The sequence below is a fragment of the Acomys russatus genome, chromosome 29 (genome assembly GCF_903995435.1).
Source record: "Acomys russatus chromosome 29, mAcoRus1.1, whole genome shotgun sequence".
NCBI lineage: Eukaryota > Metazoa > Chordata > Mammalia > Rodentia > Muridae > Acomys > Acomys russatus.
The window spans coordinates 7063505-7088163 of NC_067165.1; the positions used below are offsets into that span (position 1 = coordinate 7063505).

General features: G+C 42.8%; 1 protein-coding gene across 1 annotated transcript; it reads left to right on the top strand.

Annotated features, from left to right (window-relative positions):
- The first annotated feature begins 4718 nt into the window (after positions 1-4718).
- On the top strand, positions 4719-24230 carry Orc1 (origin recognition complex subunit 1). Its single transcript, XM_051171442.1, has 16 exons — positions 4719-4914; positions 6513-6640; positions 8712-8890; positions 10860-11175; positions 12605-12923; positions 13868-13972; positions 14451-14654; positions 16274-16360; positions 16851-16952; positions 17441-17612; positions 18012-18119; positions 18363-18512; positions 19233-19352; positions 21471-21640; positions 22591-22678; positions 24036-24230. Exons 1-16 carry the CDS (start codon positions 4820-4822, stop codon positions 24228-24230), a joined length of 2538 nt encoding a protein of 845 aa, XP_051027399.1. The 5' UTR covers positions 4719-4819.
- Positions 24231-24659: the final 429 nt, after the last annotated feature.

The window sequence follows — 24659 nt, forward strand, 5'->3', positions numbered from 1 at the left end:
TTTTCCTCCTGTTTTGTTGTTTATTTTAATGTATTTAAGTGTTTGTCCACTTGTATGTCTATGTGCCCTGTGTACCAAGTGTGTGCCTGGTACCTGCAGAGGCTAGAGAGTGTCTGATCCCTTGGAACTGGAGTTAAAGGTGGTTTTAAGTGCCATGTGGGTGCTGGGAACTGAACTCAGAGTCTATAAGAGCAGCCAGTGCTCTTATCACTGAGCCATCTTTCCAGCACTTATTTCCTGGATTTAAAAAGACTTCAAAGTTACTCCTACCTCCCAAAAAGCCTATCAGATTATGAACCTGCCAGAGTTAACCCTTTGAAGAAGTTAGATACTCTGTGAGGTGACTGGGTCCCAAAAGCCTATCAGCTGGCAGCCAAGGCTTAGTCATGGGTGCTGTGGGGAACTTCTAGTTCCAAGCCACAACAGCACAGCTGTATTAATAGTTTGGTTAATTCTGTTGCTTTACACTACTAATGGTTCATGTCTTTTCATGAGTATGTATTTCTGATGTGTGTGTGAGTTGCTGAGTGATGGGGTGGGCATCTATCTAAGAATTTATATGAAAGGTTTTCCACTTTCCCAAAGTGCCTATAGGGTTTTTGTTGTTACCTTGTTTTTTGAGACAGGGCGTCAATGTGTCACCCTGGCTGTAGTGGAACTCTACAATACAGACCAGGCTGGCTCTGAACTCAGAGATTTGCTTACCTCTGCTTCCCAATTGCTGAGAGTAAAGGGCTGTGGTGCCCAGAGGCCCTTTAAACTATTTATCTTACTTAAAGATTATAGACGTTTTGGTTGAAAACAGTAATTTGCTATAAATCACTCAGTGATATTCCAATTTTATTTAAATGAGCACTTACTGGATACTACAATTTGAGTTTTGTTTTGTATTTCAGAGACATTGATTTTGCTTCATTGTGGAAAGCTAGGGGAAGTTACAAGATTTTTTCCTGACAATTGTGTGTTGTACCATCAATTAAAAATAATATATGTTGTAAATAAGTATTGGGATTTTCCATAAACATTTGTGTAGATTCAAGCACTTTAATTTTTACCAAAATGTTACTGAACAGTACAAATCCAGTTTTATTTTTCACTTGAGCAAGGTTTTTACTCATGTTCACTCATCAAGTCTTTGCTACTTTGTGGGTTCTTCTTTTCCCACCCTTTATCCCCCACCCTCACCCCCTATCACTAGACAGGAGAGAAGGATCCCCGAATCTAGTTTCTTTCTTCTTCTTTCTTCTTTGAGCACTACTGCTGACAAATGGCAACCAACTCCCCTGAACAACCAGTACCCACCAACTCCACCTAATCGGAGCTCTAGTATTTATATTCCCTCTGAAAAGTTCCCAGAATTCCAGGCGTCACACACGCACAGAAACTATCTACAGCTAACACCAAACCTCTGCTAGAGCACAAGGCAAATCAGAGTCGCCTGCTGCAGACAGTCTGAAGCCCCACAGCCCCATACCCAGGATTAAAGAGAAAATGTATTTTTACAATATTTTTGTGTTGTTTTTTTTTTTTCAAGAAACCAAGTTCCAAAATTCTCACTACACACCCAAGTACTAGTGATTCAGTCTATAGCTGCCGACATACATAGCTATGCAAGTGCATGCCCCTGATACACCCCAGCCCATTTTTACATTTTTGAGATAGCATCTAATTTTACCAGGCTGTCCCTGAACTCAGTCTATCTGACAGGCCTTAAACTTGGTGATCTTCCTGCCTTAGACTACTGAATGGTTGGAATTATTCCCCTCTGCCACCAGGCCTGGCTTCTTTGCTCTTTCTTCAGGTTTTCCTTGTATTTGGTTAATAAAATTGATTCATTTTAGTAGCACTACTAGTGCAGTACAGGTTCATGACACTGGTAATGTATTACAGATTATAAGCCACATAACAATCATTTGCACCTTTTTTTTAAAGGTTTTTTTGAGACAGGGTTTTTCTGTGTAACAGCCCTGGCTGTCCTAGACTGGCTTTGTAGAAGAGGCTGGCCTTGAACTCACAGAGATCCACCTGTTTCTGCCTCCCGAGTGCTGGGATTATAGGTGTGCGCCACCGCTGTCATTTTGTTTGAGTCAAGGTCTTGCTAGACCTAGAAGGTGCCATGTAGACCAGAAAGGACTGGAACTCAACAGAAATCCATTTGTCTCTGCCTCCCAAATGCTGACTTTAAAGGCCATCACTCATTTGTCTCTTCTCCCTGCCCACTCCTGAGGTTTTTGCAAAGCTAAATCGTATTCAAAGTTTTAGTAAAGATTCCTTGCAAGAAGAATATCCAAGGTCAGACGCCCTAGTGCATCTTTTATAAGTGGTTTATTTACTAATGACCCAGGATCTTCATTTCACTACTAGAGTTTTGTTTTTTGGTTTTTCAAGACAGGGTTTCTCTGTGTAGCCTTGGCTGTCCTGCACTCACTTTGTAGACAAGGCTGGCCTCCAACTCACAGAGATCCTCCAGTCTCTGCCTCCCAAGTGCTGAGGTTGAAAGTGTGCCATCACACCCAGCTACTAGAGTTTTTTAAGCAGAGAAATTTTAGGGTCAAATGGTCCTGAATAGAATATAGAATACAATGTCACTGAACTTGAGGGAATCAATTTGTTTAATTTGGATGTCTATGTGCTTTTACAATTTTTTTTTTCCAACAAGATTCATTAGTAATTCAGAATAATTTTAAATCCCAGTTTTTCCATATGTTAGCCCTGTAAGAGAAGCCTGAGATCTTGATTAAAGGCTTAGTATCTAATTCTAAGATACTCTGTTGGTATTTTTAGTAGGACTGGTAGATTATAATATCTAAATCCTTTGTAGAGAGGATCTATTGTGTTAAACTTTTCAGTCTTTTTTTTTTCTTTTCTATCACTAAAAATGTACTCTAGAGATTTGCTTAATGTATAAACTGTTTGCCTGTGTATAAGTGTACCTACCATTACAGCTAGAAGGGCGCATGAAATCTTTTAGAACTGGAGTTACAGATAGTTGTGAGCCACCGTGTAGGTGCTGGGAACTGAACTTGATCCCCTGCGAAAGCAGCAAGCAGTCTTAACTGCTGAGCCACCTCTCTAGCGCGTCCCGTGTCCTTTAATATCGGCATTTCTTTTTACCTATTCACAATATTCATATATGTGTGATATTAATAATGATAAACTGAGATAAAAAACCTGCTAGCTCTGTGAGGTAATTTTATTTTATTAACTATATACAAAATGCCTATTTATAAATCTGATTCTACAACTAAACTGCTAGCTCTTTAGAAATCTGTCCTTTGACCTAGCTAGTTTACCCTTCTTGAGCTCCTCCAAATCCAAGAAGGCTCCTTAGCTCTCTTTCCTAGAATTCTGTTTTACCTGTGTCCTGCCAGCTGCCTCTCGCCCTATCTCTTACCTGGAGCTCCTTCCATGAGGGCTCTTCCAGGCCAAAACAGAGAGCTCTCAAAGGTGCTCCTCCTCTGAATGAACCCTTCGTAGGCTGGGCCAAGTGACAGTCGTGGGGGGGGGGGGGGCGCCAAGCCTAGTGAGTAGGGGCCTGAATCATTTCACCTTTAAAGGGCAGCTCAAGAGCACCCAGACGACTTTGCAAAGACCACAAGCGATTTGCCTTAAAATAGACAGGAATTTCCTCTTTCTTTAGTACTGTTGCCTGTGGAGGCTTTCAGACACACCTAACTGCCTCTGACCTCTACTTAGACTTTCATATTTGTTTAACAATTCGGGTTTTCTATCAAATATCCCGCAGTATCTGGTCTATCAGATGAAAAACAAAAACCAAACCCTGCCAAAGCAGTGTGGCTGGTTGCTGGTGTTGTATGGGTGTGTCTCTGTACGTGCGAGGGTCAAAGGTCAATCGTGGAGGGCGGTCGGTCCTCAGGAGCTAGCATCCCCTGATGCTTTTTTGTTGGTTTGTTTTTTAAGATACTGTTTTATTGACCTGGAACTCACCAGGTAAGTTAGCCTAGCTTGTCAGCACGTCCTTGGGATTCCCCTGCCTTTGTTTCCCCTTCAGTAGGCTCACAGGAGCATCCCACCATGCCTGGTTGTTTTGTGTAGTTTCTGAGAGATTAACTTAGGTCCTCATGCTAACAGGACAAGCACTTTACCCAGGGAGCCAGGTCTTTATCCCCTGATTATTATTATCATTTTTAATGTTAGTGGAATGACACACTTGGTAAAAGTCATCACCACTCTTTCAAATACTTCTTTTGCACACTTATGCTTCTATTTCTCGTTCCCCTCATTCTAGCCCATGTTATGAAAGTGCTGACTGTTAAGCTCAGAAATCTTTACAAAGCCTTCCTCCCTGAATCACATGACCTGGCCCGTTCCTTTAGGCTCTTTGCACTATTGTCCGTTACTGCATTTATATTTTACCCCATCTAAATCTGAAGACATTTCACTTGGATATTTGTTCATACTTGTAGTTCATAGTAAATACTTTTCTATTTTCTCTATTTATTTAGTTAGTTAGCTAGTGTTTTGGGGTTTTTGGTTGTTGTTGTTTTGTTTTGTTTTTGTTTTTTTTGAGACAGGGTTTCTCTGTGTGTGGTGGGTGTCGTTGAGCTCTGTAGACCAGGCTAGCCTCGAATTCACAGAGATCCACCTGCCTCTGTCTCCTGAGTGCTGGGAGTAGTAAGTACTTGTGAGCATTTATAATTTGTTTTCTTACAAATTGGGCCTCAGTTTCCCTGGGTGAAATTAACTATGGCAATATCGGTATACAATATACTAAATTTATTGTATTTAATTTCCAACAAGAGTGACTGTTTCCACAAAAGAAATATTATTGAGCTGTATCTTACAACCCAGCAGAGCCATGCCATCCTATTTCACGAGGCAGAAGACCAGAAAAACTTTCTCATGGGTTGGCATGCCATTTCTGGATCGAAAGCAACAATACCAAATCTACAAGTAAGTAACGAAGCTCTTTGGTTGGACTGCAACGGGTAGCTTCTGACGCTAAACTGTTAATACCTTGTATTTAAATTGTCCTACTCACTGCGGATTGAGGTTTGAGGGACAATAGATAGGAATGTTTGTAAGAAGTTTTCGTGTGATACAGAAAGATCTGTTATGGCCGGTTAGTAAAATTTTATGTGTCCCATAATGTCATTTACTTAGGATGAATTTTTTGAAACTTAAAAGATAAAAAGAGATGTTGTGGGGCTGGAGAGATGGCTCAGTGGTTAAGAGCACTGTCTGCTATTTCCAGAGGTCATGAGTTCAATTCCCAGCAACCACATGGTGGCTCACAACCATCTATAATGTGATCTGATGTCCTCCTCTGCCTGTAGATGTACATGCAGGCAGAGCACTGCATACATAATAATAAATAAATAAAATCTTTAAAAAAAAAAAAATGAGAGAGATGTTGTGATCTTCCCAACTTGTTTGGGCACACTTGTGTGTGGGTGTGGTGTGTGTATGCACACACGTGGGAGGGGGCAGGTGTCTATTGCAATATTTTTATTCTTTGAGAATTCCATACTATGTATTTTGATCACTCATCATCCTCTTCCCATTTCTCCTCCTCCAAATGAGTTAAGCTTGTGTTGTGCAGTCTTGAGAGTGGGGCCTGCCCTTAGGGATTCCCTCCTCTATGCCAGGATTTCGTCTGTCTGGGGCTGTCACAATCGCTGAGTTCCTCCTATGTGCACCTGCCCTGTTGTATCTGGAAAACACTTCTCCTTGATGCTATTATCAACCACCTTTGGCTCTTAGAATCTTTCTGTCCCCTATTCCATGAAGATGCCTGACCTTATGGAGACTCTATACCTTATGGCCGCAGGTTCCTTTTGCTCAACCCAGAACTCAACAATTAGCAGTTAAGGAGCTTGACCTGGGGGTTCCTTGTTTCTGCTTCCCAAATGCTGGGTTCTTGGTGGTTGCCACAATTACCTGGCTTTTTCCATTATGCTGGGAAACTGAACTCTAGTCTTTGTGCTTCCTTGCTCAGCAAGCACTTCATCCACTGAGCCATCTCCCCACTCCTTAGCAGCTTTCATATTATTATTATTGGGCAGCTTTCCAGACTCCTGAAGCCTTCGTTGTTCTTTGTCAATAACTGTTAAAATTGTAGCCATTTACCCTAAAACAGTTATTGAACCCATTTTGTATACTGTTACTGGGTACATTGTTTTCTTAATAAGATAATTGGTGAGCTCAGAGAAACCACTTAGAGGTTTCTGAGTTTAAGAATATCTGAGCTTGAGAAATGGCTCAGTGGTTATGAGCGCTGGCTGGACTTTCAGAGGACTCAGGTGTTTTCTTGCACATATATGACTCACAACTGTCCATAAACTTCAGTCCCAGTGCCCTCTTCTGGCCTCCACGAGCACTGCGCATGTATGTGGTGTGCAGGCAAATACTCAGGCAAGCAGTCAGAAGCATGAAATAAAAATTTAAGAGGGAGCTAGATAGCCATAACCTTTAAAAGATTGTTGTCTTCAGTGCCAAATCCTAAAAATCTTTTCCCACTTTGATGATTGTGTTTTTTTGTTAATTTTTAGAGAAATATGCATGAAAACCAATGATTTTCCCACTGAGATTTACATCAAGGTTGGACAGTTTGTATTGATTAAAGGGGATTCCAATGAAAAGCCTTATGTTGCTAAACTGATTGAATTATTTGAAAATGGTGAGTTTGGACCTAAAACGGGAGCCTTGTCTTATGGGTCTGTTTGCAAACTGTGCAAGAGCAGAAGCTGCTGTGTTCTCTATTCATAGGTGCTTGCAGAGCATCATGGGTTATGATGTGAGTCACAGAAGTATTAGCGGTTTCTTCCTCCGTTAGAATTTATGCACTTGTCAGCATAGTGTGGAGTAAAATGGAATTACAGTGCTTAAGAATTTAGCCTTTCCATTATTTTTAGGGGCAAGACTGCCCTTGAATGCAGGATGTTGGGGGGGTGGGAACTTTAGAAACACTGGAGGAAAATTGGTGATTTGCTCTGCTAGGTACGTGGTTTTTTTAGTTTTGTCACAGGGAAGTTACTATGAAATTTTTCAAGTATTATTTCTTTACAAATAGAAGAAGAAATTTACATTAGAAAAGTGTAGCAGTTCCTATTCAGACAGGGGGAAAAAAGCACTTTAGACGATTGTACAGAGTTTGACAAGGTGGAAAACAGTGTGCTTCCTTCACTTACCTGTAATCCTAGCACTTAGGGTGCTGGGACAGGAGGACCCACGTGCAGGATCTGCCTAGTGAGTGAGACTGTCTGGAATACAAGCTCCTACTCACAGCACTTCTGGTGTCTGGGAAGGTAGGAAAGGGCCACAAGAAGCAAGGCGGCAATTTGAAACTATAAAACCATCTCTCCCCAGGGATATAGTTGAGGGAGTCCTGTGGAGGTTTATATGACTAAAAGGGACTACAAAGAACAGTAAAGACATTTTTACTCAAGTCAGATGGGAGGGAGGGAGGGAGGAAGGGAGGGGGTTGAGAAGCATGAAGAGAAACTTATAAACTACTATGTACTAGAGGGGATGATCAGCAGGAGTGTGAGCTTGGTGTAAAGACTTAAAGGGTCCTTGTGTGGGGCTTCAATTGATGGCTGAGTGTCTCTGCAGAGTTAAGGAGAGAGGACCATGATGGTACTATTGAAAATATTAGGAGTGTTACCATAATGGTCAACTATAAGAAGAAAACTGAAGCATATAAGCCTATGTTTGCCAAAGAGTTCTCACAAGGATTTTTGTGTTTCCTTTATTTAGTGTGTGGGTGTGTGTGTATGTGCGCGTGCAAGCTCATTACAGTCTGCGTGAGAGCATAGCTTGTGGGAGTTGGTTCTCTGCTTCTGTTGTGTAGGTTCCAGGAATTGAACTTAGGTTGTCAGTGTTGGTACCAAGTACCTTTACTTGCTGAGTCTTCTTACTGTACTAGTGCAGTATTTTTGGTTTCGGTTTAGTTTTTGAGACAAAGGCTTATGTAAGCTGAACTCTGTTCATGAGCATGACTTGGGATGCTCCTGCTCTTGCCTTCCAAGTGCTGGAGTTAAAGGTTTGAGCCACTGTGCCTAATTGATGGCCTTCTTAATAGTCATTGATTTTTTTCACTAATAAATTAAGCGGTTATAGTAACTTGTTTCCCATCCCTTTAGAAATTACTTTGTACTGATAAACACTAAAAAGAGGTAGAGCACTGGGGCTGGAAAAATGGCTCAGCACTTAAAAGCACTTACTACTCTTTCAGAGGACCCAGAGTTGGTTCCTAGTACCTACTGTCTATAACTCCAGTTCCAGAGGAATTGATATCCCTTTCCAGTGGCCATGGATACTGCATACAAGCAGTGCACATACATCTGTAGACAAAACACTCATATACACAAAATAAAAATGAATAAAATCTTTTTATAAAAAGTGAAGTGACATAAACACTGTGCTTGTGGAGTCATTTTGCAGCTGATTGGTCCACTGGTCACTGAAAAGTATATTAGGTCCTAGAAACTTGGTTTCTTAGCCGGTAAAAGGTATAGGCATAGTACTTACTTTATAGAGTTACGAGGTGTGTATATGTATGTCTGTATATAATATACATTATATGTGTGTGTGTGTGTGTGTACAGTGTAGTGTGTACTGTATATATATGTACATGTGTATATAGATATGTGTATATAGTGCAGTGTTTGGCACATGAGCAGTATTCAGTGACTCACTGTATTGTCTATCTTCCTATTCAATCTCTCCTTTCTGCCTTATCCTCCTAGGATCAGAAGTTCTACCAAGGAAATGTGCCCGAGTACAGTGGTTTATCCGATTCTCTGAGATCCCAGTCATTAAAAGGCATTTGTTAGGCCATAAGCCTGCTGCACAGGAGATATTCTGGTATGACTGTTCTGATTGTGATAACAAAATTTATGTGGAATCCATCATTCGCCCTGTTCAGGTAGGTGGTGCCTTAAATCCTGGGTTCTGTCTGAAGTGCCTGTACTGTACGATCTCAGAAATATTACTGGTTCTAATTTGAAATTTTTTCTTATCCCATCACACATACTGACAGCACAGAACATATGCTCTGGGCCTTCTAGAGGAAGCGGCATTTGAGTTATAACCAGAAAACAGAGCAGGAATTAGAAAGTGTGCCTCAGTGAAAGGTGACATGCAGCTATGATTATGCTGTGCACAGAACATTATAAGGCTGCGTGTAAAAAGAGGACTTCGCCCTGAGTAACTCAGTACAAAGAGTGCTGGTTCCTAAAGGAAATCTTGTGGTATGGGATTTCTGTATTCAGGAGCTGAATTAATAGAGCTATTTTAATATAACAAAGTAGGGTTATACTCTCTTGTGAAGTTTGGTTGGGGAATTGGTTAAACAATTGGCCAGAGACTGGTCCGACCTGGCTATAGTAATTTATTTCATGGTTAAATGAGTGAAGCAGGAAAGGTAAATGTAGAGGTTGAGGCTGTGGCAGAGCAGGTGGGTTTGGAAGGTGTACTGGCTAGCCTTTGTCAACTTGACATAGCGACAGTTGTTTGGCAATACTCCCATGGATCGACTTATAGGCAATTCTGTGGGCATTTTCTTGATTAATGATTGAGATGTGTCTAGTGCCTTCTCCTGGGTGGTGAAAGAAAGCAAAGGCAACAAACTAGGAACCATCATTCACTGTTCTATGGCCTCTGCTTCAGTTCCTGTCTCTAGATCCCTCAGTGATGGACTGTGATCCTGACTGCAAGGGGCAAGGTGGAATAAACCCTTTTCTCCTTGAGTTAGATTTAGTCAGCATTTTATCATAGCAACAAAAAGTAGCAAGACTAGAAAGGTAGAAAAGCAGAGAACAAGTGTTTAGGGAACACACACGGTTGGGAGTTAAAGCCAAGTTCTGCTAGTGATGCAAGGCCATTTAGGGAACACCAAGCACTCTGAAAGTGAGGTGGGGCCTGGTCTTAGAAGACAACGAAGAACGGTTTAAGAGGCAGGATGGTAGTGGTGCACGCCATTAATCCCAGCACTTGGGAGGCAGGGGCAAGTGGATCTCTGAGTTCAAAACCAGCCTGTTATACAGAGTGAGTTCCAGGACAAGCTAGAGCTATACAGAGAAACCCTGTCTCAAAACCAAAAAGAAAGACTAGAAAAGCAGTTTAAGTCAGCTGGGCAGTGGTGGCGCACGCCTTTAATCCCAGCACTTGGGAGGCAGAGGCAGGTGATCTCTGAGAGTTCAAGGCCATCCTGGTCTACAGAGTGAGTTCCAGGACAGCCAAGGCTACACAGAGAAACCCTATATCTGATCTTTCAGCTGTGGGGAGCCACTGTTAACTGTGATATTTTGGGAGTTTGGCCTAGGTAAATAGACAGGGTGGGAGGCAGGCAAGGACTGGGCTAATGCGTGCTGGAGCTGGGAGGGTAGCAGGAGTGACAAGGGGAAGCCAGGCTGAAGATGTAGTTCAGTTAGTAGAGCACCTGCCTAGCCCTGGAATTCCAGTATTCAGGAAGTAGAGCTAGGAGGGTCAGAAGTTGCAGGAGACCCTGTCCAGAAAAAGGAAAGTCGATAAGAAAAGAAAAAAAGAATAATTTTTCTGGGTGTGGTGGTGCACAGGAGGGAGGGGCTGGTGGATCTCTGAGTTTGAGGTAGGCCAGGACTACAGAGGCATACACTGTCTCAAACAAAACAAAACAGAAAGAAAAAAAGGAATAATTTACATTTCATTGAAATCCTCACATTATTGATGGCTTTGTACATGCTCAGCTTATCAATGTGCTGTACGGTGTCTGTCTCTTTAGATATAAAAGGTGGCATTTCATATAAAGATGAGCTTAAATAGATGAGCTTAAATAGGTTGCACTGCAGCCGCGATGGTCTTTTCTGGCTGTGTAGTCTTAGTATTTTCTTATTCATCTCACTTCTAACATTCAGGTAGTGGCTTTAGGCCCAGATGAAGTGATCCCTATGCATCAGAAAAGTGAGGAGACATTGTTTGTGAAGCTATCTTGGAATAAAAAGACGTTCAGACCGCTGGCACCAGAAGTACTTGCAGCATTGAGGAAACCAGTAGATACCCCCAAGTGCCAGAAACCTTTAAAAGCTGAGATTAAGAGTGTAAAAAGCCGTCCTTGCAACACAACCGAACAAGTGGTCAAAAGGATTGAATCAAGTCACTCCACCTCCAAATCTCACCAGACTCTTGTTCATCCTGTCACCCCCAAAGCAAGGAAAACACTGGAACTTGGTGGTAAGTGTGGTTGTAAAATAGGTTTACTTCAATATGCTCATGCCCCTTTGTAATAAACCAGTCCTTCCTCCTGCAACCCTGCTGTCCAGTGATGTGTTCACTGCCTCTATAGTTGGCTTTTTCTGGAATGTCACATTGATGGAATGGTCTTGTCTGGCTCGCTTCTCTTAGGTTTGTCCATTTGGGAGTCATCCTTGTTGTTAGTTAGCACCCAGTTGTTGGTTTGTTCCTTTTTATGCAACGCTCTATTATATCAATAACCACAGCTTGCTTATTTATTTATTTTAAATATTTATTTATTATGTATACAGTATTCTGCCTGCATGTACACCTGCAGGCCAGAAGAGGGCACCAGATCTCATTGTGGATGGTTGTGAGCCACCATGTGGTTGCTGGGAATTGAACTCAGTACCTCTGGAAGAGCAGTCAATGCTCTTAACCGCTGAGGCATCTCTCCAGCCCCAGCTTATTTATTATTAATAGAAAACATCTGGATGTTTCTAGGTTCTGATGATTGTGAATAGAGCCACCCTAACTAATGATACATACGCTTCTTCAAGCTCTGTCTGTACCTCTCTCGCGCCAGATGTATGACTCAAGTTGGCTCCTCTGTGCTTTTTATTTGTTTTTTGAGACAGGGTTTCTCTGTGTAGCCCTGGCTGTCCTGGAACTCACTCTGTAGACCAGGCTGGCCTTGAACTCAGAAAACTGCCTACCTCTGTTGAGTGCTGAGATTAAAGACATGTGCCACCACAACCCAACAAGCTCCTCATTGCCTTAAGACTGTAGCTATTCCTGTCTGCCATTTGCTCAGTTAGGTCAGAATGTCCTATGGAAGGTATCAGGCTTTAATCTCACTCACCTTTTGTTTGTTGCCTGTTCTCATAATCCTGGCAAGAGTGGAGCAGATCTATTGTAATGATTGTCTTCAGATATCCCTCCTTTATCTTGGTAGATAGAATCTGGGTCTTAAAAGAACAAAAACAAAAACAAAAACAAAAACAAAAAAATGGGTTTAGCAACACTCAGTAATGTAATACCATAAATTTCTTCAAATGCCATTGCATTGGGGATGGGTGCTCTGCAGTGTTGCTTTGGGGATGCTTTATTACTGAATATTTACCTATAAAAGCTGACCTAGAAGTCAAATTCTAGATCATGCAGATGCAGCTCAGTGGTGGAGCACATGCTTAGCAAAGTCCTGGGTTCAATACTCACTGCAGAAACATGGAAACAGTATCTAAAAGTCACATATATTTCTAAATAGGAAAGTCGTACGTGAAGTTTAGGAAAGAGGAGGCTACTGGGCCTAGCAGAGGACAATATGGGCTGATTCCAAGTATGAATAACTTCTGCTGTGTTAGTTCCGTTACATCATGAGATTGGGAGTGTGTGCTGCGAGGCATAACATCCCATGTTGTCTCTTTAGGCTTAAGCTTTTCTGGGAAGCCTAACATGAGGCTGTCACAGAAGATCTTACGTGACTCCTCGGATCCCCAAAAACCATCTAAAAGGAAAGCAGCCTTCTCTGAGATCACCTCACCACCTAAAAGGTTTCAGCCTGGTGAAGTCAAGACCTCTTCGGCTTTGAAAACTCTGGGGGAAAATGGACAGGATCAACTCTCTTGTGCCAAAGGCCCATCCATTATGACCATGAAGCTCAGTGATGGGCTACTTAGACCTATCAGGAGCAAGTTGAAATCGTCAGTGGTGCCTTGTGTGGTTCTGACACCAGAACACATTGGGAGGTAAGCAGGGACACTGCCTCCTGTCACAGAGCAACTTGAGATACTTTATGTAATGAGAAATGAGTGTTGTAGAGGGAAACTTCCTAGTCTTATCTCTGAGGATCTTTCCTAAATAAAGGTTTCAGAACTTAGATCTAGTAAGTTATGTATGCTCCGTGTCTTGGACCCAGGCATCTGTATTTTGGGATGTTCGTTGAAGTTGGATATAGTGACTTATGCCTATAATCAGGAGGCTCAGGCAGAAGTGAGGTGTGAGTTTAAGGTTAGCCTGAGCTACATAGTGATACTATCTCTAAAAAGAAAGATATACTTTTCTCTTTCATGTCATTTGGGGATATTGATTTTTATTTCTGAAACTACACTGCTTCACAGTCCTGGGTTTCATTTCATTTGTTGGCTATGGCTCTTTCCCACAATTTAATGATTTTTTCCCCCCGCAATCAGGTCAGTTTTTATTTTTATTTTTTTAACCTGGAATCTACTCTTAAATATAGTAAAAGAAGACAATAAAATCTAGAACAAGTTTTGTGGTTTGCCACTTTTGATAACGAGTTGTACAATAAAAGTGTGACAGGCTAGAAATAACATGATTTTCAATGTTTCTTAAATAGAAATTCCTGGTACCTTGCCCATAATAGGCTGCGCAATAAATATTTTACATTGGGTATATTTCTGCTAACTTTGAGACTTTGTAAAAGATGACAGAAATAAAAAATGGACAAAATCTGTTGGGAATTAATCCCTTTTGGTCTACAACAGCAGTGTTATAAGTCTGATTTAGAGGATGTTAAAAAACTTGGATCTCTTTGATGAGCTTTTTCGCAAAGTTTGATTAAGTCTTTCCAAGGTTTCTATGAAAGACTAGGAGCCAGTGAGGCCTGACTGCCTGCTCTGGGCCCTTGGTCCTGAATGCTTCCTATAACCACAATGGGATACTTTTGCAGGGAGGCAAAAGGACAAGAAGCTCACAAAGAACCCGCCTGTGCTTCCCATCACGTGCCTAGGAGGAGTTCTCTCTTGACTTTGAATCGCATTAAGCAACAGCTTTGGTAAGACAACAACCTTGCTCTATCTCTAATAGCGTCTTGTCCCTTCTATTGGAATGGCCAGTGTATTGATACTCACTTTTTCACCTACCGTTTTGTACAAGTGGCAGTTTGACAGCAACAAGAAATGCTGGCCTCGGCTTGTGGTTCCGTGACCATCGCTGTTCCCAGTGAGTCTGGGAGTGTGGGGTGCCTAGAAAGCATTAACTTTGAGTTTGATAGACCTTAGTTTGAATGTGAGCTTCTGAAACTGAAATTTGGGAAGATTAACATTTCTAATCCTTATTTCCTCGTGAATAAAACAGGGAAGATACACAAGCCTTAAATCTGTAGTTGAATATGTGATGCCTAGAGCAGAAATGAGACAGATGCCATATTGCCTGGTGGTAGAAGAGACTATACCTCTAAGCACACTTTTATATAGTTCTAATCAAGGCTTGAACACTAAATAATAAAAAATAAATTAGTCTCCACCACTCAGTTTCCTAGATGGTGATAAAAGTGACCAAGAAGAGGAAGAGTCCGTGTCCTCCTCATCTGAGGTGTCAGACTGCACTAGTGAGGAGGAAGATGATTTTATTCCCTCTCTTCCAAAGAGAAATCCCCAGCGGCCATCCAGGAACTGGGGAATGGCCTCTAAGCCATCATCGGCGACCCCCTCCAAGACAGCGAAGAAAACTGTAAGGTTCTTTGGGGTTTGTTTTCCAGTGACATGTCCCTCTTGCAAACAACGGTAATGCCAAAACCAAATAGTAACGGTTGGATTATTTGCATAGTTAAGCAGTCCATCTTCAGAGAAGCAGACATATGTGAGCTTGAGGACTGAAGATTAATGTAGTTGAAGATGACTTTTTTTCCCTTGTGTTATTTTGTTTTATTTTTGAGAGAGTAACCAGGCTGGCCCCAGGCTCCAAACATGTGCTACCACATGTGCCATGCCCAAGGTGATTTGGGTTCAAATTCCTCTTAAGGGCCATAGTCAAATTGCCAAGAGCCCAGCCCCCTGAGGGAAGCACAGACACTGAGTCCTGGTGTTTGCATTTCCCTTGGCACGCAGAGGGAATTGAATCCAGGCTGTACTGGATGCAGCAGAGAAACCAGGAGTGCTGCTTACTGTGGTAGTGACTGTGCAATGTGGAGCTGTGCTAGAGATGTGGGGTCCTCTCATGCAGAGGTGGGTGTGAGAAACACTAGGGCTACACATGGTAGAGCATTAGCATACACTTAGAAATGCTTGCTTAGATACTGTTCTCCATTTCTCCAGATCAAGATGGAGCTGAGGCTGAAATCTGAGAACAGGCTCTAGAGAAGGGAGTCTCGTAGATCTTGTTGGAGCTAGAGGCCATATTTACTTATATTTCCTCCAGCACAGGTACAAAAAGCTCCCTCACCTACAAGAAGGGCTGTGTGGCCCTTTAAGCGTAATTAAAAAGTCTTGTAGACTTCTGGTTACCTCCCTGTAGATCCTATGTTTTCTTCCCAGTTAATAGATAAATGACCTGTTAAACAGTTGGAGTCTGCACACTTTGTGCCTGAGGAAAATGATAGCCTGGTGTGGCTATCATTCCACACCGGGGGAAGTGAGACAGAGCACTGGTCTGCTCCATAAAGTAACCATCAAGAAAGAGTGAGCCTGTGTGCTGGAGAGGTGGCTCAGTGCTCGTGAGCATTTATTCTTCCAAAGGACCTGAGTCTGATTCCCAGCACTCAATTCCATTGTTGGCAAACTCAGTCTCCTCTTCTGGACTCTTTAGGCACAAACATACATGTAGCTAAAACACTCTTGCACATGAAATAAAGTTTTAAAAAGAAAGAATAGACCTGGGAGAAGGATTTGTAGTAGAAAAATCTGGTGCCATCACAAACCTCCCCTCCCCTCACGTACTGGGTTGTGGATTGAGAGGAATTCCTGACTCAAAGCTTGACTTGAGCAGAGTAGCTTGAGTTTCCTAATAAATTTTTAGCTTTGAAATATTTAATGGAAGGCCAAGAGCCCAGCTGCTTGTTGCTCAGTAGCAAAATACCTGCATAATATATGTGAACCCTGGGGGTTTTGTTTGCTTTTGAGACAGTGTCTAACTGTGTAGTTTTGGCCTATGTTTGCGGCCTGGGTGCTGGGACTGACATGCACCACAGTTGTTGGCTGAATGATCTATATTTTTCATTCTTTTCCTCAAATTAACTATATTCAAATCCCAATTCCATATAAATATTAGAAAAAGACGTTTGACGTGAGAGATTGGTGATATGGAGTGAATAATTTTTATTTTATTTATATGCTTGTTAACCACAGCCTAATCCTAGAAATCATCATCATGCCACTCCTCAGATCCGAGACAGAAACCTCGCTGTCCAGGAACCAGCTAATGTGCTTGAAGAGGCCCGGCTGAGGTAATGCTGCCCAGAGGTCCTGCTTAGTTAGATAGGAGCAATGGGGCCTCTTCTTTCTTCACATAAATAGAGATTGGTTGGGCCAGAACTATCAAACATGCTGGTGGAAGATGTGGAGACAAGCACTTACAAAGACCTCTTAAACAGCTCCTAGCTGAGCTAATGCAGACAGAAGAAAACAGGGCTGTTGCCAGCATCTCTGGGATGGGATGTTTCTATGGGTGGTGCCACCTAATTACAGCATCCTAAGTAGGAATTCTTCACACACAGGTGTCTAGGTCCTGTCAGAGATCAAGATTTTTGGAAACTAGTAGGTTTAGGTCTACCCAGGTGGTTTTGTTGTAGAAAAGAGAGTTTGGGTGAGGCCCCGTGGAGAGAGGTGTGAAGTAAGGCATTTGCTGTTAGTTGTATAGTTTCCATCTAGGAATAATAGAAGTCTTTTCTGTTGGGTAGATCATGTTCCTTTTCTCCTATCCACCACCAACTGTAGGCTGCATGTTTCTGCTGTGCCTGACTCTCTTCCCTGTCGAGAGCAGGAATTCCAAGACATCTACAGCTTTGTGGAAAGTAAACTTCTTGATGGGACTGGAGGGTGAGTAATGCTGAGTAGACAGGTAGTTTTAGGAAGAGCTCTGCTAACCCAGGGTCAACAGGGTCAACAGAACCATTGCTAAGCCTGGAAGAGGGGAATTCTTCTGCTTTCAGAACTACTGGGACCCCTGACAAGGCAACTCAGTTGATAAGTACAAGGTGCTGGGTTTCATCCTCAGCACGACATAAATTGGACAATGGTGTTGAGGTAGAGGCAGGAAGATCAGGAGGTCAAGGTCATCCTTGGCTACACAGTGAGCTTGAGGCTAGCTTGGGCTTTGTGGGATTTTTGTCTCAATTTAAAAAAGAAGGATGACCTTTGGGTAATCAGTTTGCCATATAGCCTTGACTGTCGAATGAATGGGTATCTAAACAGCTCTAACTCTGACCAGTTTCCTAGAGTGGTCTTCACTTCTCGGGCTTTCATATCTGTTTAGCATGGTGTGGATGGTATGGACCCAGCCTGTATGTATTGTTTTTTTGGTCTAGGTGTATGTACGTTTCTGGGGTCCCTGGGACAGGGAAGACAGCCACTGTGCATGAAGTCATACGCTGTCTGCAGCAGGCAGCGCAAACAAATGATGTTCCTCCCTTTCAATACATTGAGGTCAATGGCATGAAGCTGACAGAGCCCCACCAAGTCTATGTGCAGATTTTACAGGTAGGCAAAGCTGTTTGGGTGTTTGGGAAACATTTCCTTAGAAACACATGTAAAAGGAAAGGCTTGCTTAATTTTATGTGTACTTCACATATTTATGCTGAGGTGGCACAGGTAAGGAGGCTGAATTTTTAGATCTTGGTCTAGGCTAAATATTGATTGATTACATGCCAACATTGAAGTAACCCCTAGCTCACCAATGAGGTGAGGAGTGTTCTAGAAGAGGTATAAACCTTGTTCTTTCATTAGCTGTTACCTTGGAACAGGTAATAGCCCTCTAGGAGAGGGAACTGGAATAAGAGGCGGAGTTTAGGAAGTGAGTAGCTTCCTCTTACAGACTGCACTGTAAGGCCAGGGCCATGGAATCATTACCACTCACCACAATCGCTTTTCCCTATGCAGAAACTGACGGGCCAGAAGGCAACAGCTAGTCATGCAGCAGAACTGCTGGCAAAGCAATTCTGCAGCCGAGGGTCCCAGCAGGAAACCACTGTGCTGCTCGTGGATGAGGTAGGCACCCCTGGAAGGACAAGAGGAATGGCTGCACAGCTTCGCTGCCCCAGGGGTGGACGGTGTGTAGGCTGAAGTGCTGGCCCCTCCATCTGCTCACGCCTCTCCATTGATTTCCTCACTGATTTGGAAGTGTGATGTGAGCAGCACATGCACTAACTCAGTGGAACTGGCTGTCACTAAAGTGCGCTGGCCCTGTCTCTGAGTGACACTGTGTCTGTGTGTGTGTGTCTTCTTTGGCAGCTTGACCTTCTTTGGACTCATAAGCAAGATGTAATGTACAACCTCTTTGATTGGCCTACTCACAAGGGAGCCCGGTTGGTAGTCCTGACCATTGCCAACACCATGGACCTGCCGGAGAGAATCATGATGAGCCGTGTGTCTAGCCGACTGGTAAATCGGGGTGTTCTGCAAAAATGAAAATAGAGAAAACCAGGAAATATGATTTGTTGTTGTTGTAATGAAAAGAACATTGCTGTTGTCTTTCTTTTTAATTTTTTTCTCTGTATAAACACCCTGGCTATCCTCGACTCACTCTGTAGACAAGGCTGGCCTCGAACTCACAGTGATCCCCCTGCCTCTGTCTCCTGAGTGCTGGGATTAAAGGTATGCGCCACTGTGCCTGGTGTATTGCCATTTTCTACAAGTACCATACCTTGGCTTTCTGGTCCTTTTATAGTTTTAAATCACACAAAGTCCTGGAAGTTTAATTACTTTTTTAATGTAAGCATGTGCCACCTGCCACCTCTTGGGTACTTAGGAATAAAGCAGAGAGCCAGGTAGACTGTGGGCCTTATAGTTTGGCAGGAAGTACCAACATCAAACCAGGAAGAACATGGTGAGGGAAGGCTGGAGCTGTGCAGTTCCTTAGAGCATCTGTGTCTCTTTGAAAGAGTCTAAGAAAATAAAAGGTTCTAAGATAAAACAGAACAGTTTTAAGAGCTACTGTCCTGCAGGAGACCCAGGTCACTTAGGCAGCAACTGAAAGGAGAAATGGGGAGAAATGAAGTTACGTGGGACTTGAGAATGAAGCTTAGGGACCTAAAGGTGATTTTTTTTCCCACTTCCAATCTGGACAATAAAACTTGTTCCTCTCTCATCTTGGCTCTTCAGGGCCTCACCAGGATGTCTTTCCAGCCCTATTCTCACAGCCAACTGAAACAGATCTTAGTGTCCCGACTCAAGCATTTGAAGGCCTTTGAGGATGATGCCATCCAGCTGGTAGCTAGGAAGGTAAGTCACCTTCAGGGAGCTCCTTGCTACACCTCCAAGCCACTCAACAAGCCCTTACTGAGCACCTGTTTTGTGTCCTGTGCTGTTGTCTCTGAATGAGAAAAACTTTAGGAAGTGATATAAAATAAATACCAAAGGGCCTAGAGCGATGGCACTTGGCTTCAACCCCATGTCTGGCAATTCCAGAGCTTGGGGGACAGAGGCACATCCTGAGTTCTTGCCTGGTCTTCCTAGGAAGTTCCAGGTCAGCCAGGTCCAAACACTATACTACTGTCTTGATGGATGGGTGGATGAAATCAATGAAGAAACAATTATGGAAGACTCCTTAGCCCTATTTTGTGATTCTTTAGAAGACCACAAGGATTCTGGGCTTATTAACAAACAAACAAGGAACAAGCTGTTTTGTGTAATTAAGGGATTGTTTAGATCCATGCCAGCCATCTAGGAAGGACCAGAACTCTGAAATAATGAGGTAGAGCCAGTACACAAGTTCAACCCTTAGAAACTGGTTAGTTGTAGGCCTGTTTGTATGGAGTGATCTAGTCTACAGACAAGGCTGTATGTAGATTCTTCTCCCTATTGTAATCGGCCCTTAGAGCCCAGGGCACAGGGTGGAGCTGCTTTGCATATTCTTGTTCTCAGTGTTCTCTTTCATTGTCCTTAGGCCTCAGCCAAGCTCTTGAATTCACACTGTTCACCACTAGGGTGCTGTTTTATAGGGTGAGGATGGTGACAGGCAGGAAGTAATGAGGAACTATTTATAAGAAACCGTTATCCATTGGATGTAGGAAGCTAGAGAAAGGGAAGACCATGACATCCCTGTCTGTAATTAGAAGAGTGGCTTGAGTATACTCAAAACATAAAAATTGCTTATAATTCCACTTTGTTTCCTTTTTGAGACGGGGTCTTCTATGTACCACTGGCTAGCTTGTTACGCTCTGTAGATTAGGCTTCTGTCAAACTCACAGAGATCTTGCCTGCCTGCTAGGATTAAAGGCATGCACCACCATACTTGACTAAGATGACTACTTTTAATGTAGGCTTGTGCCGTGGTTTTGGAAGGAATGGATCCTTTCAGAGATAATTTGGTGCAGTCCAATGACAGGTGGATTTCAGGTTGCTGATGAGTACTGGGATTATAAAAACTGATAAAGGGGTCTTTGTAGGCTGCAGTGATTCTGAGAATTAAAATTCAAGTGATATGGGTAGGAGTGGCCCTGTATTCCTATACACATTTGGGAAGGTAAGGCAAGAAGATTGCAGCCTAAACATTCAAGTGTTATTCTAAGTCAGCATGGGAGAGAGTGGAGGGTTCCCTGAGACCACCAACTTCTAAGTACATGAAAAGGAGCAACAGTGGCGTATCTGTTGGGCATTGTGCACTGGTCTCGTTCACCTGTCTCAAGATGGGTTCCCCCAAATTTGATTTCTTCCTTCCCTCCCCCATCTTGATTTTAATTCTCTTAGGCATTGATCAGGCTGTTCTCCCAAATTTACTACATACTGAGGGAGGTCTTATCTCCAAGTATGTTCTCCCTTTAGCCTTGTATAACTGCTTCTGAGGACACACAAAATGAGAACCCTTATGTTTTGTTGGGTTTTGTCTGTTTTTTAGACTGGGTATCACTATGTAGACCACACTGGCCTTGAACTCAGATCTACCTGCCTCTATACCACCACTCCCCACTACCGGAAGTCAGAATAAGGCTTTAGATTCCATAGGAACTGGCATTATGGGTGTTTGTGAAAGACCATGTGGATTCTGAGAAAAGAACCAACAATTAGTCTTAACCAATAAGCATCTTTCCCATCTCCTTCTTAAAAACAAACAACAAAACCCTACTTATTTCCTGAATAATAAAACTAGGGGTTTCTATCCTTTCCACTTTATTTAAGTATAAAATCATGGAACCACAGTTTGGGAAGGGATAAAAGTGTTCCAGACATGATACAGTGACTCACTCAGGATTCCACAAGGTTCCCAGCGGCTGTCCTTAACTTTAGCAAGAGACCATTCTCAGCACCATCTCATCTTTTTAGCTATGCATAGAGCCTGTGGTTATTCACCTAAGTTGAGACAGCAAATGGACTTCAGGAATAAAACGTTCCCTCTTATAGGTAGCAGCCCTCTCTGGAGATGCCCGCCGCTGCCTGGACATCTGTAGGCGTGCCACAGAGATCTGTGAGCTTTCCAGTCAGCCTGGTGACTCTTTGGGCCTGGTGACTGTGGGCCACTTAATGGAAGCTATAAATGAAATGTTCTCCTCATCCTACATCCCAGCTATCAAGTAAGATCTGCTCTGCTGCCTGTTCTGGGAGGATCTGAGGAGAGGTCGCAGTGTTGGAGCTGTGCTTGTTTCTCAGACTTAACTCATTCTATCCACAGTAGCTGGAGAAAGTCCTTAGGGGCAGCTGGGGAGGCAAAAACAATTCTTGGGTAACAGCTGAATGCTTAGTAACTTTTTGTTTTGTTTTTTGATTTTTTTTTTTTGGTTTGTTTTTTATGTATACAGTGCTCTGGCTGCATGTACACCTGCAAGCCAGAAGAGGGCACCAGATCTCATTATAGATGGCTGTGAGCCACCATGTGGTTGCTGGGAATTGAACTCAGGACCTCTGGAGGAGCAGTCAGTGCCCTCAACCTTGGAGCCATCTCTCCAGCCCTTGTTATGTTTTATTGAGTACAAATACTACAGGAACAGGCTGGGTTTGGTTGTTCATGCCTATAATCCCAGCTCTTGGGAGGCTAAGGCTAGAGAAGTGCCACAAATTTAAGGATTGAAAAGGTTATATATTGAGTTCCTGGCTAGTCTGGGCTACACAATGAAACTCAAAAAAGAAAAAGAAAAGAAAAGAACAACAAATAGGTAGAAAGATGTTGGCTTAAAAGCACTTGCTATTCTTCCAAAAAGCTCAAATTTAGTTCCCAACATCCACATGTTAGCTCACAACTGCTTGGGCTTCTGGGGATCTGACACTCTTTTCTGCCCTGTATACACACACATAATCAAAATCTGTTTTTTAAAGGCTACATAGATAAGCAGCTGTGTTTCTTATTGAGACAGTTCCTATGTGCCACCATTTCCAAAAGAATGTTTTCTGTGTCAGCTTGAGACTTTGGGGGAGTGTGAAACTTTGTCAGGCGATGGCAGAAAATGTTTCCCAGTTTTTTTCTCTGCTCTTTGAGGCCAGTGGTACATGCAGCCTCTAGAATTCACATCTCTTGGTTTTCTTTAAGAAACTGTTCCGTCCTGGAACAGGGCTTCCTGAGAGCCATTATCGCAGAATTCCGCCGATCAGGACTAGAGGAAGCAACATTTCAACAGGTAATTGGTTGAGTGGTGTTTTTTCTGATCCTCCCAGATCTAGGTCCAGGGTTCTTAGACTAGATGGGAAGTTAGCAGGGGCTGAGGTTACACTTCAGTAAGTAAGATGCTGGCCCTGGGTTCAGTTCTTCAGTCCCACATAAACCAGCCATGGTGATGCATGCCTGTAGTACAGGAGTTTGAGGCAGAGGCAGGAGGTTTGTACATTCGGTCATCCTTGCTACATACTCAGTTTGAGACCAGCCTGCAATGTGTGAGGCCTTGTCTGTTTAACAAACCAAACAAACAGCAACAAAAGCCAGGAGTGACCTCTAGTACTATATTCCAGATACTGCTCTGGAAGACTGACATTTTTAATCATTGAACTCTCACTACCTAGAGACCACGTGACTATTTCTCTGACTGGTAATATAATCATTTCATACTGATCAACCGATAAGGGGTGTGTGTGCAGTACATCTTGTAAATAACACTGAAGGCGCCGGGCATGGTGGCGCACGCCTTTAATCCCAGCACTCGGGCGGCAGAGGCAGGTGGATCACTGTGAGTTCGAGGCCAGCCTGGTCTACAAAGTGAGTCCAGGACAGCCAGGGCTACACAGAGAAACCCTGTCTCAAACCCCCCTTCCCCACCCTCCCCATAAGTTAAGTAGGCATGTGGTGAGTCACACCTGTAATCTTAGCACTTGGAAGAGGTGGCAGTAGGATTGCCAGAGTTTGAGACCAGATTGAACTACAAAGTGAGTTCCAATCCAGCTTGACTTTAAGACTTTGTCTTAAGAAGACTAGAAAAGGGGCTGGAGAGATGGCTCAGAGATTAAGAGCACTGTCTGCTTTTCCAAAGGTCCTGAGTTCAATTCCCAGCAACCACATGGTGGCTCACAACCATCTATAGTGAGATGTGGTGCCGTCTCCTAGTGTACAGGTGTACATGCAATCAGAACAGTGTATACATAATGAATAAATTAATCTTTAAAAAAAAAAAAAAGACTAGAAAAGTGTGAAGTAACTTACCCAGTGTCACATAGATAAATGACAGAACAGCAGGGTTCAACTGTGTCCTATTATATAGCTTGTTTTCCACTCACTTGCATTTGTGCAAGTCCATCTACTTATTAAAGCATTTAGTATCTAAGGCACCAAGTGTCTGATTGTAGTGACCGACCAAGTGGGTCTTACTGTGTAACCTGGATTGTCCTGGAACTCACAAAGATCTGCTGGCCTGCCTCCCAAGTGAATTAAAGATGAGATCACCACCCACCCTGCCGCAGGTGTCCAATTCTTGCAAAAGATGGATGATGAAATACAAACCCAGGATTATTGTTTTTCCTAACCTTTGCTTTACTTTTGCTATTTAGATATACAGTCAGCACGTGGCTCTGTGCAGGATGGAGGGACTGCCTTACCCTACCATGTCAGAGACCATGGCTGTGTGCTCACGTCTGGGTTCTTGCCGGCTCCTCCTGGTGGAGCCCAGCAGGAATGACTTGTTCCTTCGAGTGAGACTCAATGTCAGCCAGGATGACGTGCTGTATGCTCTCAAATTAGAGTGAAGGGCTTCACAGACTTCCGCTGTTCCTCAAAGAGCCATATTTATTTTTCTTTAGAACATGGAATTGTAGCAAAATGTACAAAATCAAAATTACAGACTTTGTCATTTTTCATTATTTATTTTGCTTTTCCCAGAGTGTTTGAAAAGTTTATGGTAATATACTATGTATATAAAGACATACTTGTATCTATGTAAAATAGCTCTGGGAAATTCTGTATGAAATTGGGTATACTGGTTACCTCTGGGAAATACTTGATGGTCGGGTGAGAGGACTACTTCACTGTATGCCATGATGTGTTGGATTTTGAATGACAAATAAAAATTGATTTTATAGAAAAGAACTGGTGGGGTTTTGTATACAACACGGTGACAGGGCCCCTTCCATGCATGCAGGAGGCACTGGGTTCATTTCTCAATGTTAAATGCAAGC